Source organism: Protopterus annectens, chromosome 6.part0, assembly GCF_019279795.1.
Source record: "Protopterus annectens isolate FY-2018-M chromosome 6.part0, PAN1.0, whole genome shotgun sequence".
Lineage (NCBI taxonomy): Eukaryota > Metazoa > Chordata > Ceratodontiformes > Protopteridae > Protopterus > Protopterus annectens.
This window is the reverse complement of record NC_056737.1, coordinates 1,849,559,758-1,849,573,554: the sequence shown is the minus strand read 5'-3', so window position 1 is coordinate 1,849,573,554 and position 13,797 is coordinate 1,849,559,758. Positions and strand designations below refer to the sequence as shown.

Below are 13,797 nucleotides of genomic sequence, written 5' to 3'. Positions count from 1 at the left end.
TTTGACATACCTCTTCTACTTACCTGCTACTTACTCAATGGGGTCATTCCTAGTAAATGAAATTTGGCCGTAACTCATTATGCAGCTAAAATATGATTTTAGTTGTTAATCTATAAACACTATTTTGAACAGATGTTTTTATAGTCTTTAGCTATACGCAAACAGGAAAACTGGTGACATTCACCTGCCCTCATTCACAAACTATATCATCCAGATGCTTAAGAGTTTTGGTTGACATATTAAGTAGTGTAGTGGGGGCTCCTCAATAGTATTGTGCTGACTGTATCCATTTTGTGTTGTCATGTCAGGTGGTGCAGTGATTAGCACTGTTGCCTCACAGCAAGAGGTTCTCCAGTTCGATTCTTGGCTGGGGTGCCTTCTGTGTGGATCCTGCACGTCCTCCCTGCATTTGCATGCGTTTCCTCCCACATTCCAAAGACATGCGCCTGCACCATTTCTCCCCAGGCCTTCAGTGAAAATGGGCTCTGTCCCAGTTGGAATTTCTCCAGTAAACAAATGTTAAATAAATAAATAAATACATTTTCAGGAAAATGGTTGAAACAGTTTTTTTTTTTTTTGGCTTTGTAATGCTGTTCTCTGACTTATCAGCATTCAGCTGGTTCTAGCAGCTCTGATAACATCATTAAATTATCCTGACTTTTGAGGATAAAGTTTTGGTCTCCTTTTATGTGACTTTCACCTTTGATTGGCTGAATGCTAACCAAGAAACATTTAGATTTCTCACCTTCACACTAGCATGAAAAACCACTGTCCTCCTCAAAAACATATGAAATCCATCATTCCAGTACAGGTCTGCAGCAGCCTGGAATGGATCCTCACCTATACAACGGTTGTTCATGTACAAGCTGAACTCCACTGCCACCCCAATACCATAAAAAAGACAGTGCCCTTTAGAAGTTACTACAAATGTATTCAAGAGATCTTCCATGCACTGAGCATGTCCTCATCCTAGACAGGCCACTTCTTCCTAAGTGGAGACTGATATCTCTTTCACAAACTGTACAAGTACTTCGACAATTTAGAAGATTTAGCACCTGTCCTACCCATCCAAACTCTCCACTTTCCTTGCCCCTTCTCTCTCATTCCTTAGTTCTTTCATTGTAAAATATACAATTTCTACTTTTACACTTTTTTATTGAAAGCACATCTAATAAATTAACATCCTTCAACATAGGCCCATTGCTCCTACTGGAGTTTGTCTTTTATAAGACTGTATATTTTGTCTGGATCTAGCAACATTAAAAGGATTCCATGACATCGGAAAACTGCAGCATTCTGCTTCCATGTCACACAGGGTTAAATCTCTGATCATGACCCAGATGACCCAAGTTTGATCAGCAGCTCAGGCACGGGAAAAAAATCAGCCAGGAAAGGGTGGGAGTAAACAGCTTATGCTGGTTCATTCATCCTGGAGATGGAGGATTTCATGGTCCTGATAATTCAATTTGCTCCTGTGTAGGTGGAAATCTACATGATACCAATGGCTGTAGGACATAAGAACATGGGCTTGGCAATACAAAGCTGGTCACTGTAGCACTCATGAGGTTTGTGTCTGTGTGAGAACACTCACACCATGGGGAGGGAAGGATACAAGACAACCCATACTGATGCGAGTCCCCATGTCAGCCATCAGTCTACATTTACGGCCATAATAGAAACATCCCTCACAGCTACTCATGTGACAGCTATGCCACCTCTGCAACAGGACAATGAACTGGTGGTGATGTTGGCTCAATAGCCCGCAGGCATGGGGGGGACATAAAAATGACGTAGAAAAAACAAAAACCTGAACAAAGCATAATGTTAATGCTTGCATTTTAGCAGCAAAGGTATGGTGTAAAAAACAAGTTTTCCACACTTTTGTCTTGCGACCACTTCACATAAGTGATTTTTATGGCAGCAACAGTAGCTAGCAGTATAATTTCCAGACAATAGTAAGAAAGGCCGGCTGCCCTACATATTGACATAATAGATGCCTACATAGGACACTAGACAGGAAGCAAGCTGAAGGGAGGGGTGCTTTTTCCAAGTTTCAACTTGGGAACCAAACTACACTGAAATATCATAATAGACATATGACAGCATGGGGCTCAATCAGCAATCTCAACTACCCTGTAAAATGTAATAAAATAGGCATATTATACAGTCAAACAGAAGGTTCACAAAAGACTAAAAGACCTCAGGAGCAGTGACAAAAACAGCATACAATGCAGCTGAAAAGCTGCTGAACAAAGTCTGAATGGTTTGTATATAGTCTAAATTCCATGGAGCATCGTCAGAATGAAACAAAGCAGTTAAACTTTCAGTCAAAGTACACCTACTAAAATGAACTGTTTTGCCAGTGCCTTCTGCACCACCACAATCTCTTACTTAGATATACTAATTCCAAGATCACACAACCACAGCGAAAACAGAAAATCCCCGACACACTGATGAACTGAGTTTAAACATTGTTTACTCTGCATTTAACCAAGTGTAAAATAGCAATATAAATTAAATCACTGTCTCTTTTAACAAAAAGTAGATTGAATTAGAGTATAACAAGCTGTATATGAAAACACATTTAAGTTACTTGTAAAATTAAAAAATAAAACACATTTGTGTAACAAAGACTCACTCAACTTCTCAAGATTCAAATACCATAGCAGTGTTCTAAAACCTTGCAATATAAATATACACACTTCTTTACAAACAAGAAAAACAAGTGGGAACGTGAAACAATCCAATTTTCATACTGCACTAAATTGTATGACACACAAAGACTCACTCAACTTCTCAAGATTCAAATACCATAGCAGTGTTCTAAAACCTTGCAATATAAATATACACACTTCTTTACAAACAAGAAAAACAAGTGGGAACGTGAAACAATCCAATTTTCATACTGCACTAAATTGTATGACACACAAAAACAAGCTTTAGGTCATGTCTGTATAAACTAAATACTATTTATATTATATCTGTAAAGGTTTCTCTCAGCATACCTTTACCTTATTGAGTTGTACATGTTATTTTTGTACAAAATGAAAGGACAACACCTCCCCCAAAGCATACTTTCTCAAACAGGAAAGAAAAGCTTCATGCGAACAGCAAAAAAGGAATGCAATATTCAGGAAATTTAAGAAAAAAATGCTTCAATCCCTGTCAAGGAGATTTCCTACTATTACCATGAAATCCTTTTTGGGTATGCAAACAACAATGCAATCTGAATCAGAAAAAGTGGCAACTATCACATTCATACCTATGACAAGTGCCTAGTATAAACAATAACTAGATACAACCTCACAAATACCACCTACTCACACACAAATCTGCAACTTTTCTGTAAATCGTTTCCCTTCCCCACAAGACCTGTAATTCACAGGGTCGTGTTTAATAGAATGTATTCTGAAAAATAGGGCAATGATTTTAGTAAACAGCCATAATGCAGAATAAATCACTCGAATACCGACTACAGTGTTCACTACAACAAATAGTCTGTTGTGTGTGTGTGTGTGTGTGTGTGTGTGTGTGTGTGTGTGTGTGTGTGTGTGTGTGTGTGTGTGTGTGTGTGTGTGTGTGTGTTCACTTGGATGCACACTGTCACCAACTAAAATAAGGAGAGCTTTGTAATTACTTAAGGTATTCTGTCGTTCAAAAGGCATTAGAAGCTCCTGATCTAAAGAGGGAAGGAATATAACAAATAGTTGCACAGCCAAAAATAATTTAACAAAAGTAAGAGGAACAATCTTTTGTATTTAATAAGGTTTTAAGTAAGTTACTGGGCAGCTTCAAGTATCAAAATGACCAAGAGGCCTTTCTGACAGATGAAGTTGAGTAGCATACATAGTCTACTTAACAGCAAATGGGATAATGCAAAAGACTAATGCAGGTAAGAAGGACTTCTTTAACTGCAGTAGCAACAGATACGTAAGGCAGTTCAAAAATCTGTGAGGGGATGACAGTGTATGCACATTATGATTAAAAATGTAAATTTTCATCTCATAAGCAAAGTGACACATTTGCCTGCCACCTTTCTGCAAATGAAAAGGGGGTGTTTGTCTTTTTATAAAGAAAAAGCCTCCCTCCATCTCTCATCAGCACCAAAAACAGGCATGCAAAGTAAAAAAAAAAAAAAAGCACTGAAGTGTCTGTATTTACTGGTCTGAAGAGGGACCAAACTGCAACCTACAGTAATCGTGGCAACATCTTTATCTCGAACACCAGCAAAGATTTCTTTATATAATATGCAATGTATTAAGCATTAAAAAAAAATGAAAAATGACCCTGGTGAGTGGAGGGACAAAAGGTGCATTTTATTATGAATTACCTCCAGATCAGCAATAAACAATTTTGCCCTTTCATCAGATTTGTCTAAAAACTATGGAACAAAGCAAATACTTAACAGGACCCAAGTACAGGCACACGAAAAACATAAGTGTGCAAAACACCAATGCTTCTCAACGGTGGGCCAGCAGAAATTTACCTTAAAAAAGGAAGAGAAAAAAATCACTTGTCAATCACATAAAATGACTCGCTTTCTAGGCACTTGGCGGGACACCAAACCAGGTTATGGAAATACAGTCCAGTGACACAAGGAAGCACAAGTCATTTTAATCATTTTCTCAGTAATTTTTATTAGGCTGCCTTTTCTTCATTTTCCTTTGATACTACTGTAAGACAATGCATTCCTTTATCCTATCTTCCAGTTTGTCAACTGATCTTTCACAGCTCGACTGACAAGTAGGACTCTATTTCAAATGCTGGTACATGTTTGCGTAAGAAACGAGCATACTTTTTTCCTGGTATTCTTACTTTGGGGTAAACCCAGTAAGCAGGAGTGCTATGAACAATTAGAGATATCCTTTCTTCATTTTTAGCAATAAAAAAAGTTAAAAGAAAAAACAAGGAATGCCTTACCTCAAAGATTTCAAAACCATAAATGTCCAAGACACCCATTACCTTCTTCCTCACTTTTATTTGTGCCTATGAAAATAAAATAATATGAAAAGTATTTCATTATTTATGTAGAAAGGGTTGCTTTATTTAATTTATGTGCAGTCAAAATAACCTCTACTGTGCAAACGACCAATCCCTGCAGATGTGCACGTTCTTTAGACAAATCTAGCAACCCTCAAAAAATGGTAGAATAAGCAGAGACTGTATCACATCATTAAATCAAAAATAAACTAATATTATCTAAAGTATGTTATCAGTACAGTAATATCTGCTAATGGAAAAATGTGTCCATAAGAGCATATGTACATGCATCCTGTAAAAATAAATAATAATCACTGCCATACAGCAGCACTGCCAACTTTGGCATTCTTCTGTCATACACTACCCCTAACACTCTATGCCATTGCCTCTGATTCCATATTTAACCTCCTCTTTCACTTTAAATCTTACACTTTAAACCATTATCATCAACCCATTTTTTATTGGGGTGCTGTGTCAACTGTTGCCATCTCTCTTAATTCAATGCTACTCTCCTACCTTCCTCAACAGTCATGCTTGACAGTCACAGGCCTCCTCTCACACAATCCAACTACCTCTTTACTGTACGGCCTTGTTTCCTCTTGTCTTCTTTCGATATTTCCCAAATTTTATTCACCAAATTATCTCCAGATTTTCTGCCCATGCCCAAACCACTGTAATCTGTTCTCTTTGACCATCTCTGCAATTGGAGCAACTCTGGCTTCTGTTCTCATATAATCATTTCTTCGTCTGCCTCACAGTCTACATCCCACCATTCATTCCAGGCATTTCATCTCTATCACCCTAGCTTCCTCAATTGCTCTGCCTTTATTGCTAAGGTTTCTCTACCATACAGCAGCACTGCCAACTTTGGCATTCTTCTGTCATACACTACCCCTAACAGCTAACACTCTATGCTATTGCCTCTGATTCCATATTTGACCTCCTCTTTCAGACTTTCCTTTACCTCAACCACCCCTCCCGGATACCTGAAGCTGTTAACCTGTTCCACTACTTTCCCTTCTATCCACAGTCAGATCATTGTCAAGCCCTAGTCATGGTAATGGATCACGCCCCTCCCCCCAACAGCACCCTTCCACTTGGCTACTTATCCTCAGTTACCATAAACACTGTTCAAACCTGTTAGTATGTACATTATTTTCTTCTTTAGTTCTACAATTAGAGAAATTTAAAACTTTTATTTCAAATTTTATAACATTTACACCGACAGCCATATAGTACTTGCTAAACAAAACAATACAACTTCACAATGAAAACAGACTTAGCATGAACAGCAAACTTCTTTGCCCTTGAAACTCACATTCATTGAAACAGCATTGAAACCCACAACCAATAGGTTCCTGACCCAGAGACTCCCCAGACTCTAGAATAGACAGCCCATACATGTCAAACAGAGCGCCTCTTTGGCCCTCTTCAAAAGGAACCTTGATGATTGGATGGGAGATATGAAATTCACTCCGGGGATCACGTCAGTTGCCCTGCTAGACAGGGTTCCTGGGAAGTAAATACTATGGGAAGAAATAGGAAATTGTTATGGCTAGGCTTGTATAGGCCCTAGGGCTGATAGCCTAGTACCAACCTATGAACATTCTAAGAAAATGCATCTGGACAGTGGTGGATTAAGTTTACTTCTGGACTGTTTTCAAACCACTGACCCCCTTGCACACATTTTTTAGGACCATATACATGCATGTGTTCTTTGATTCACTTTCCCTGTACAATACAGTACCACTTGTTAAGAGTGTTTTTTCTAGTAAGCAATGAAACAAAACTTATGAACCAATAATGAGAAAAATACCTATTACAGAATATTCCAACCACAAACGGCCACTCAAACTTCTGTCCTTACAATCCACCAATAAACATAATCTCTGCAGAAGTAAAAGTCATCTGAATAATTCCACATTAAAGAGATCTATAACTAGTAAAAAGGTTGCTGTTGGCAAACAACTTTACAGTTCAGTGTACAAATTAAGTGCCTACTGCCCTTGAAGAATAAATTTCCCATGTTACATTTACAAAAAATTGGTAAGCTGGTAATACTGCAATAGGGAATGACTGTCAAACTGGCAACAGGTTCATAGTTACTAGGCATTTCATCCTAAGGAGGACACACATAGGAGTTCATCACCCCCACTCCCCCCTTAAAAGTTAGTGTAATATCAGCACTGCATCTATATGGTGTGGGAGTAGAACTCACGTTTTGCACCAAAGGCAAGTATGCTACCTGTTGTGCTACTAACACTGATTTCAAACTTTATAGCACAAATACTGATGATGACCCATTTGCTAAACAGACTCAGCATGAGCAACAGTAAACATCTCTTCCCTTGAAACTCAATATTCCTTGAAAATGCATAGAGACTCAACATTCCTTGAAAATGCACCAAAACGCACAATCCTCAAAAACGCACAGAGACGCAATGTTTTTTAAAAATGCAGCGGAACTCAACATTCTTTGAAAATGCACTGAAATTTAACAGTCCTTGAAAATGCACTTGAAAACGCACTGGAACTCAACAGTCCCTGAATATGCACCTGCTAGTTGGTCCAGTCTCCTGTAATCAAGGTATAGGGTTTGAGCCTAAATATGTTAACCAACCTGCCATCCCTAGCTGGGGTATTTTAATCGCACACACACCTCTAACTAACTTGTTTCTTGCTTGTAAATCCTACACTGTTCCTTGCTCATAATGTCCATATGCTGTGCTCATTTGTTTCTCATCCGGTACAGAATGGATTCCCCATAAAAATCCAAATCCTGTGCTCCACTCCAATGTTGTTTAAATGTGTCTGTGTGTGTGTGTGTGTGTGTGTGTGTGTGTGTGTGTGTGTGTGTGTGTGTGTGTGTGTGTGTCAGACACATGCACTCCCAGATGCAACTAATGATGTACTCTGCATGCATCCTTAAAGAAGAAATATAACTGCATGCAGAGCGTGATCTTAAAGAAGAAATTAAAGTTGTGTGGTAGCCCCCTGACCAGTGGGCCCTAGGCAACTGCCTAGGTTGCTTAGTGCTGGATTCGGCTCTGCTTCTATCTCAGTTCTCAACTACTTCTGATTTTCCCCATTTGCTGCCTTACCACTGTCTTATCTGTACTAAATTTCACACCATTTGCCTTCGGCTTTCAAATCCACCCCCTATCCTATGCTGAAGTTCTTGCTCAGAGTCTGCCTCTAATGCCACATTGCCTGTACATAGCAACTTTGTTGATCTGTCCACTCCTAATAGTTTGGTAATGTACTCAATCACCAGTATGAACAGAAGTGTGCTCAGGGCTGAGTCCTGATGCACACCCTCTCCCACTGGGAACCCCCTCTGTGTGATCAAACAATGTTCATACTCAAGTCAATGGGTTCTCGTAGATAGCCTGTACTAATTCTACCAATGTTTCTGGGACTTCGAACCACTACAGGACTGCACAAATCAGCTTTCTTAGAACATTGTCATATACTTTCTCCAATTTAGGAATGTCCAATTGGACTCCTTCCTCATCTTTAGCTACTTCTGAATTATTTGTCTCACTTTAAACATTGGGTTGGTTGTAGTGCATCCTGATCTAAATCCAAACTGCTCATATCCTATCTTACTTTCTACTACTTTGCGTATTTATCCATCACTCTATCCAGAACCTTCATGCAATGTGACAGGAGTCTGACACCTGTGTACTGCCCACAGTTGTGGATGCCCATTTTGTCCTTGTATATTGGTACTAGTACACTTATTCTCCAGTCATCTTGAATACGCTTTTGTCTCCATACTGCTATAAGTACCCTCAGGACCCATTTCTCCCCCACTTCCCTCAGCATCTTGATCATATCTGCTATGACCTTATCTGAGCCTGCTGCTTTCCCTGATTTCATTTTTCAAAGTGCTGTTCTTACTTCTTGTAGGAGGAGCTCCTCCTCCTCTTTCATTGTAGGCTGTGTCTTGGGCAGTAAAGCTTCTGTGGTATTTTCTTCATTCAGAAGTACTTACTCCATCTACCTTTGTTGCTCTGTGGATTGGTGAACAGGTTGTTTGCTGGCACTCCTTATGAAGGGTATCTGACTGCCTTCTTCATCTTTTTTACTTTGCCATGCAACCTGATAAGACTTGTTTTGTGCCATCTATTGACTTACTTTTCGGAAGTTGGTAGAGAACCTCTAACGCCTTATTCTTTGACACTGCAACTCTTTTCTTCGCATTTTTGTTAGTCAACCAGTATTTCTTCTTAGCCTGGCTTGTCTTTTCTACCTCCCAGTTTTTCCTGGATTCCTCCTTTCTTTTGTTCACTTCCTGGACTTTTGCATTCCTCCACCAGCTTTCCTTATGTACCTTATTTCCATACCTGACTCATCTGCATATCTGTTCTATATTCCTCACATATGCTGTTTTGAGATGCTGCCATTCTTCTTCAACTCCACATATTTCCTCATCCTGCTGCGATGCTAGAGATCTGAGTTAATCCTTGAATTCTTGTGCTTTCTCTACTGTCAACTTTCAGATCTTTAGTCTAGTCTCTGTTGATCTTAGAACCTTCTCTGACCACTGCTTAATACTGATTATGGCAACCAGTGGTTCATGTTGTAGGCCAACTGATTCATCTGGGATGACTTTGCAGTCACTGATTTTTACCCTGGTACCCTTTCCTTACTAACTAGAAGTCTACCTGAGTTGCACATTATCCACTCTTGTATATGATCTTGTGACTCTTTACCTTGCTGAACTATGTGTTGACTACATTCAAGCCACTTGCAACACAGGCAGTCCTCATATCCTGTTCTTTCTGGCCCAGTAAGTGCATTAAAGTCATCCATTACCAATGCCAATTCCTGTTGTCCTGTTTATCTAGTAGGTGCTGCAGCTGCTGTCTGAATGCACACCATACAACTGGTCTACACAACTGTTCCCCCTATAGGCTCTATCTAGAGTCTGTGCTGCTGCCCACAACTCCATTCTTGGGTAAGTTTGAGGTAGAAACACTCGGCATGTTTTTAGGATGGGGAAGCCCACAGAGACACAGGGAGAACTTGCAAACTCCATATAGGCATTGGCTGAAGGCCAGTATTGATCCTTTACCTTGCGCAAAAGAGGTAAAGACATTAACCATGACGCCAACTGATCTTTAAAGTTCAACCATTAAATGTAGATGAATGTGAAATATTACAATTCACACCATTAATGTCTGCATACTATCACCCAAGGTCTAATCCTATATTCCCTAATACCCCAACACAGTCATCTAGATCCCTAAAACCCAATACTGAACTGTAAACTCCAGTCTTCCAACAGTGCTTTGCAGCTCACTCCTATAGCAAAACATTCTGTATGGCCATGAAAGCAGAAGGCAATATATGAAAAGGAGATGATGAAACACCAAGACCTGTGACTTCTGGGATAAATAAGCTGTGTATGTTTAGGCTCAGCTGTGTAAAACAAAATGAGGTCTTCACCATTTCATATCTTACTACCCAAACCAAAGTATACATATAAAAAAATAAAATATCACATCTGACATCATCAGCTACCCATTTCAGAACATTTCTACCATAAAAGGCCACTCAAACATCATTATATTCCACAAACATCAGCCAATATGTGCAATCTCTGCAGACGTAAAAGCCTTCTGAATAATTCCACACTAAAGAGATCTGTAACTAATGAAGAAATTGCTGCTGGCAAGCAACTTTAAATTTCAGTGTTTCATCTACAATTTCAGTGTCTGCTGCCCTTGAAAAATAAATTGTCTATGTTACATTTAAAAAAGTGGTAAACTGGTAATGCTGCAACAGGCAACTCTCAATTCCTTGAAAAATGTACTGAAACTCTTAGCATACCTCTCAAACTCTTAGCATAAGAAATCTGGAAAAAGACTAAAATAATGGGTGAACAAAGACCTAAAATCAGGGACATCTTAATTACTGCTCTAATAAACGTAGAAAGTTGCTGGAATAACATATTTGCGTCATCATATATTTTATGATGGGTATAAAGTCAGAAATCCAAATGTCAAGTCATTATTCAGTGAATTCACTCTATTGATTTGCCAAAAAAGCCAAAAGTTGTATGAGGAAGAGACCAAAAATATGAGGAAAAATCTGGACAGTTGAGAGGTATGACTCTTACTTAGTCTGGTAGTTGGTATAGAGGATTCAGGCTCTTGATTCCTGTAACCAAGATACAGGGTTTGAGCCTGAGTAAGATACTTAACTAACCTGCCATTCATAACTAGGGCATTTCATACAGATACACACACACACACACACACACACACACACACACACACACACACACACACACACACACACACACACACACACACACACACACACACACACAATCTGGTCTCAAAGACATCTTACAAAAAGGCATTCTTGGAACATCCATCTCTAAAGAAGAAGAAAACCTAAGCAACTTTAAATTCTGGGCATGTGAAAAAGTAGTAACAACAAAAATATATGTGTGATGACCTCACACTGCTTTTCAGGAATGTAGATGCAAATGTGTCGACACTTGCACAGATGCAGAATGCAATGCATTCTTGAAGAAGAATGCTGTTAAAACCAGACATTTAATTTTTAATTAAAAAAAAAAAAAATACTTCTGGCACCCTCTTGCCAGCGGTACCCCCCCCCCCCAGCCAACAAGCCTTAGGCAACTGCGTACATCATCCAGTGCTGGCTATGGCTCTGCCAGACAGTCATAAAGACTGCTCACATACCCTTTAGGTAATTAAATACATCTTCTGTTGTTCCAATACTTAATTATGCTAGTGTCATAAAATACATCCATTTTACCTCCTCAACAGCATTCATAGTAACATCCACAGAAGCATTCCCTTTGCATACATACTGGTATTATAAGGCATTCACTGACCTAACAGTCATTTCAAAATGTGTGTGTGTGCATGTGTGATTGCATATGGGGGCTATATCAAAGCACAACAATCAGAGTAGATCTCCATCTGCACCATTTGAAGCAAACCCTATAACTCACATTAGGTCCCTTTATTTATAACCCATTACAAAGCTATAATATGACTGCAACTTTATTTGAAATTAAACCATAATACTTAATATTCCATTACCACACACTTGTTAAATGATATATCAGATGGAATTTGTACACTGCTGTAAGAGAAACATTGGAATAACAACTTCACAACATATAAAACTGCACTGTCAAACACACCAGAAGACAGCCATAATGAAACAATTCGCAATTATACATTGAATACCCCTGTCTATAACTTCCATAACGTTATTAATATAGTTGCAAGGTTCTTTGGAAATTATTCATCTTAATTAATATCCCATTATAAAAGACACACTTGCTAAACAACATTACATAACAGTGCATACTTAAACAATTGTAACAGCCATAGTGAAACAATTTTGGTAACTATTAGAACACACAAATCTACTATGTCCCACTATATATTATAACTGTGAAAAACTAAAATATTGACAATTTCATTTTTTCTTTACCATAAGAGTGGCATTTCAAACTCAAGTAAAAAGTAAAACATAAAACATATCCTGCACCATTAATCCTCACAGTTACGTCTATAACCCATACAATTCTGGAATCATTTTTTGGAGTCAAACTTTGGCAAGCATCAAATCCCCACCTAACACAGCTAACTCAATAGAATACGTAGAAATGTACACCACCACACTATAAAAGCATGTAAACAGCTACACAGATGCAATAGTACCCTGACGAAACAAGTGCAGAGCAAACTCCAGAAACAACCTTCATAGTAGAACCATAGCATCAACAAGTTTTATAATAAAAGGAAAAGAATTTTGACCAAAAGTAAGAACAGCAATTCCCAGAAAGCCACAGCCCTTGTCAAGGAAATAAACAAACTTAGGAGCTTAATAAAATCCACCAAAGCCAAGTTTAAGGTTACCCAAGCCAAAGAACATCATAAGGCATTTTTAGTTATGTTTGTAATATCAAAACCACAACACAGCAGTGCACTAAACTGATTGCGAACAATGTTACCTGCACTGAGACTGAAGATACAGCTAACATACTGGCCAATAAATTTTAATCTAACTTTACCTTTCTATACCCTCCATCTGTCCTTCAAGTTATAATTGAAACTGGCTCACCTCCAGCCATTACACAAGACAAAGTCCTAAAGTACTACCAAAAGCTAAAAATACTGCATCAGTATGTCCTGACAATATATCTGGATGAACAGTGACAGGCAGTCTGAGAGGAGACAGAAATGTCACAGTTATGGTAACTGAATAGTGAACTAGTGGCTGGAACAGCATTATTGTACTAGTTCCAAAACTGGATAGTATGGTCTGATTTTGTAACAACTTAGAAAATTCAACAGCATCTCTAACTTTGACAGTTAGCTTATGCACCAGGTATATGAGCTAGTGAAGCAGTTAAGAAAAACTCAGTATGTAACCACCTTGAAAATGACAAGAATGTTACTTTTGGATTTTCTTAACCATTCATGCTAAGAAGAAAACTGTTTGTTATGTCAGATGTATTATATCAGTATAATGTCCCTCCATTTGGTCTCTACAGGGTTCTGTCCATGTTCAAAAGATTCATGTAACAGGTACAGAAGCATGAGGAAACCTACAATGTAGCCTATCTGGATGATGCTGTCACCCAGTCAGAAGACTGGGATTCTCACCTTCCTAAAGTCCATACACTATTAGATTCACAAAGGTATGCTGAGGCTGGACTTAGTGCTGGTACTCCAAACTATAAGGTGAAATACATTGTGTATAAAACTGGGAAGGGACTAATCAAACCACAAAAATAAATGTTTGAGGCTGTAAAGG

The 13,797-nt window shown here is 38.6% G+C and overlaps 1 protein-coding gene across 4 annotated transcripts in view; it reads right to left on the bottom strand.

The window, feature by feature from the left end:
- MYO1B (myosin IB) overlaps positions 1–13,797 on the bottom strand; it is a 2,891,345-nt gene that overhangs the window by 926,359 nt on the left and 1,951,189 nt on the right. For all 4 annotated transcript variants that reach the window (XM_044075201.1, XM_044075202.1, XM_044075203.1 and 1 more), the window contains exon 13: positions 4,921–4,986. In XM_044075201.1, the coding sequence (XP_043931136.1) occupies positions 4,921–4,986 (66 nt within the window). The remainder of the gene's footprint in view (positions 1–4,920; positions 4,987–13,797) is intronic.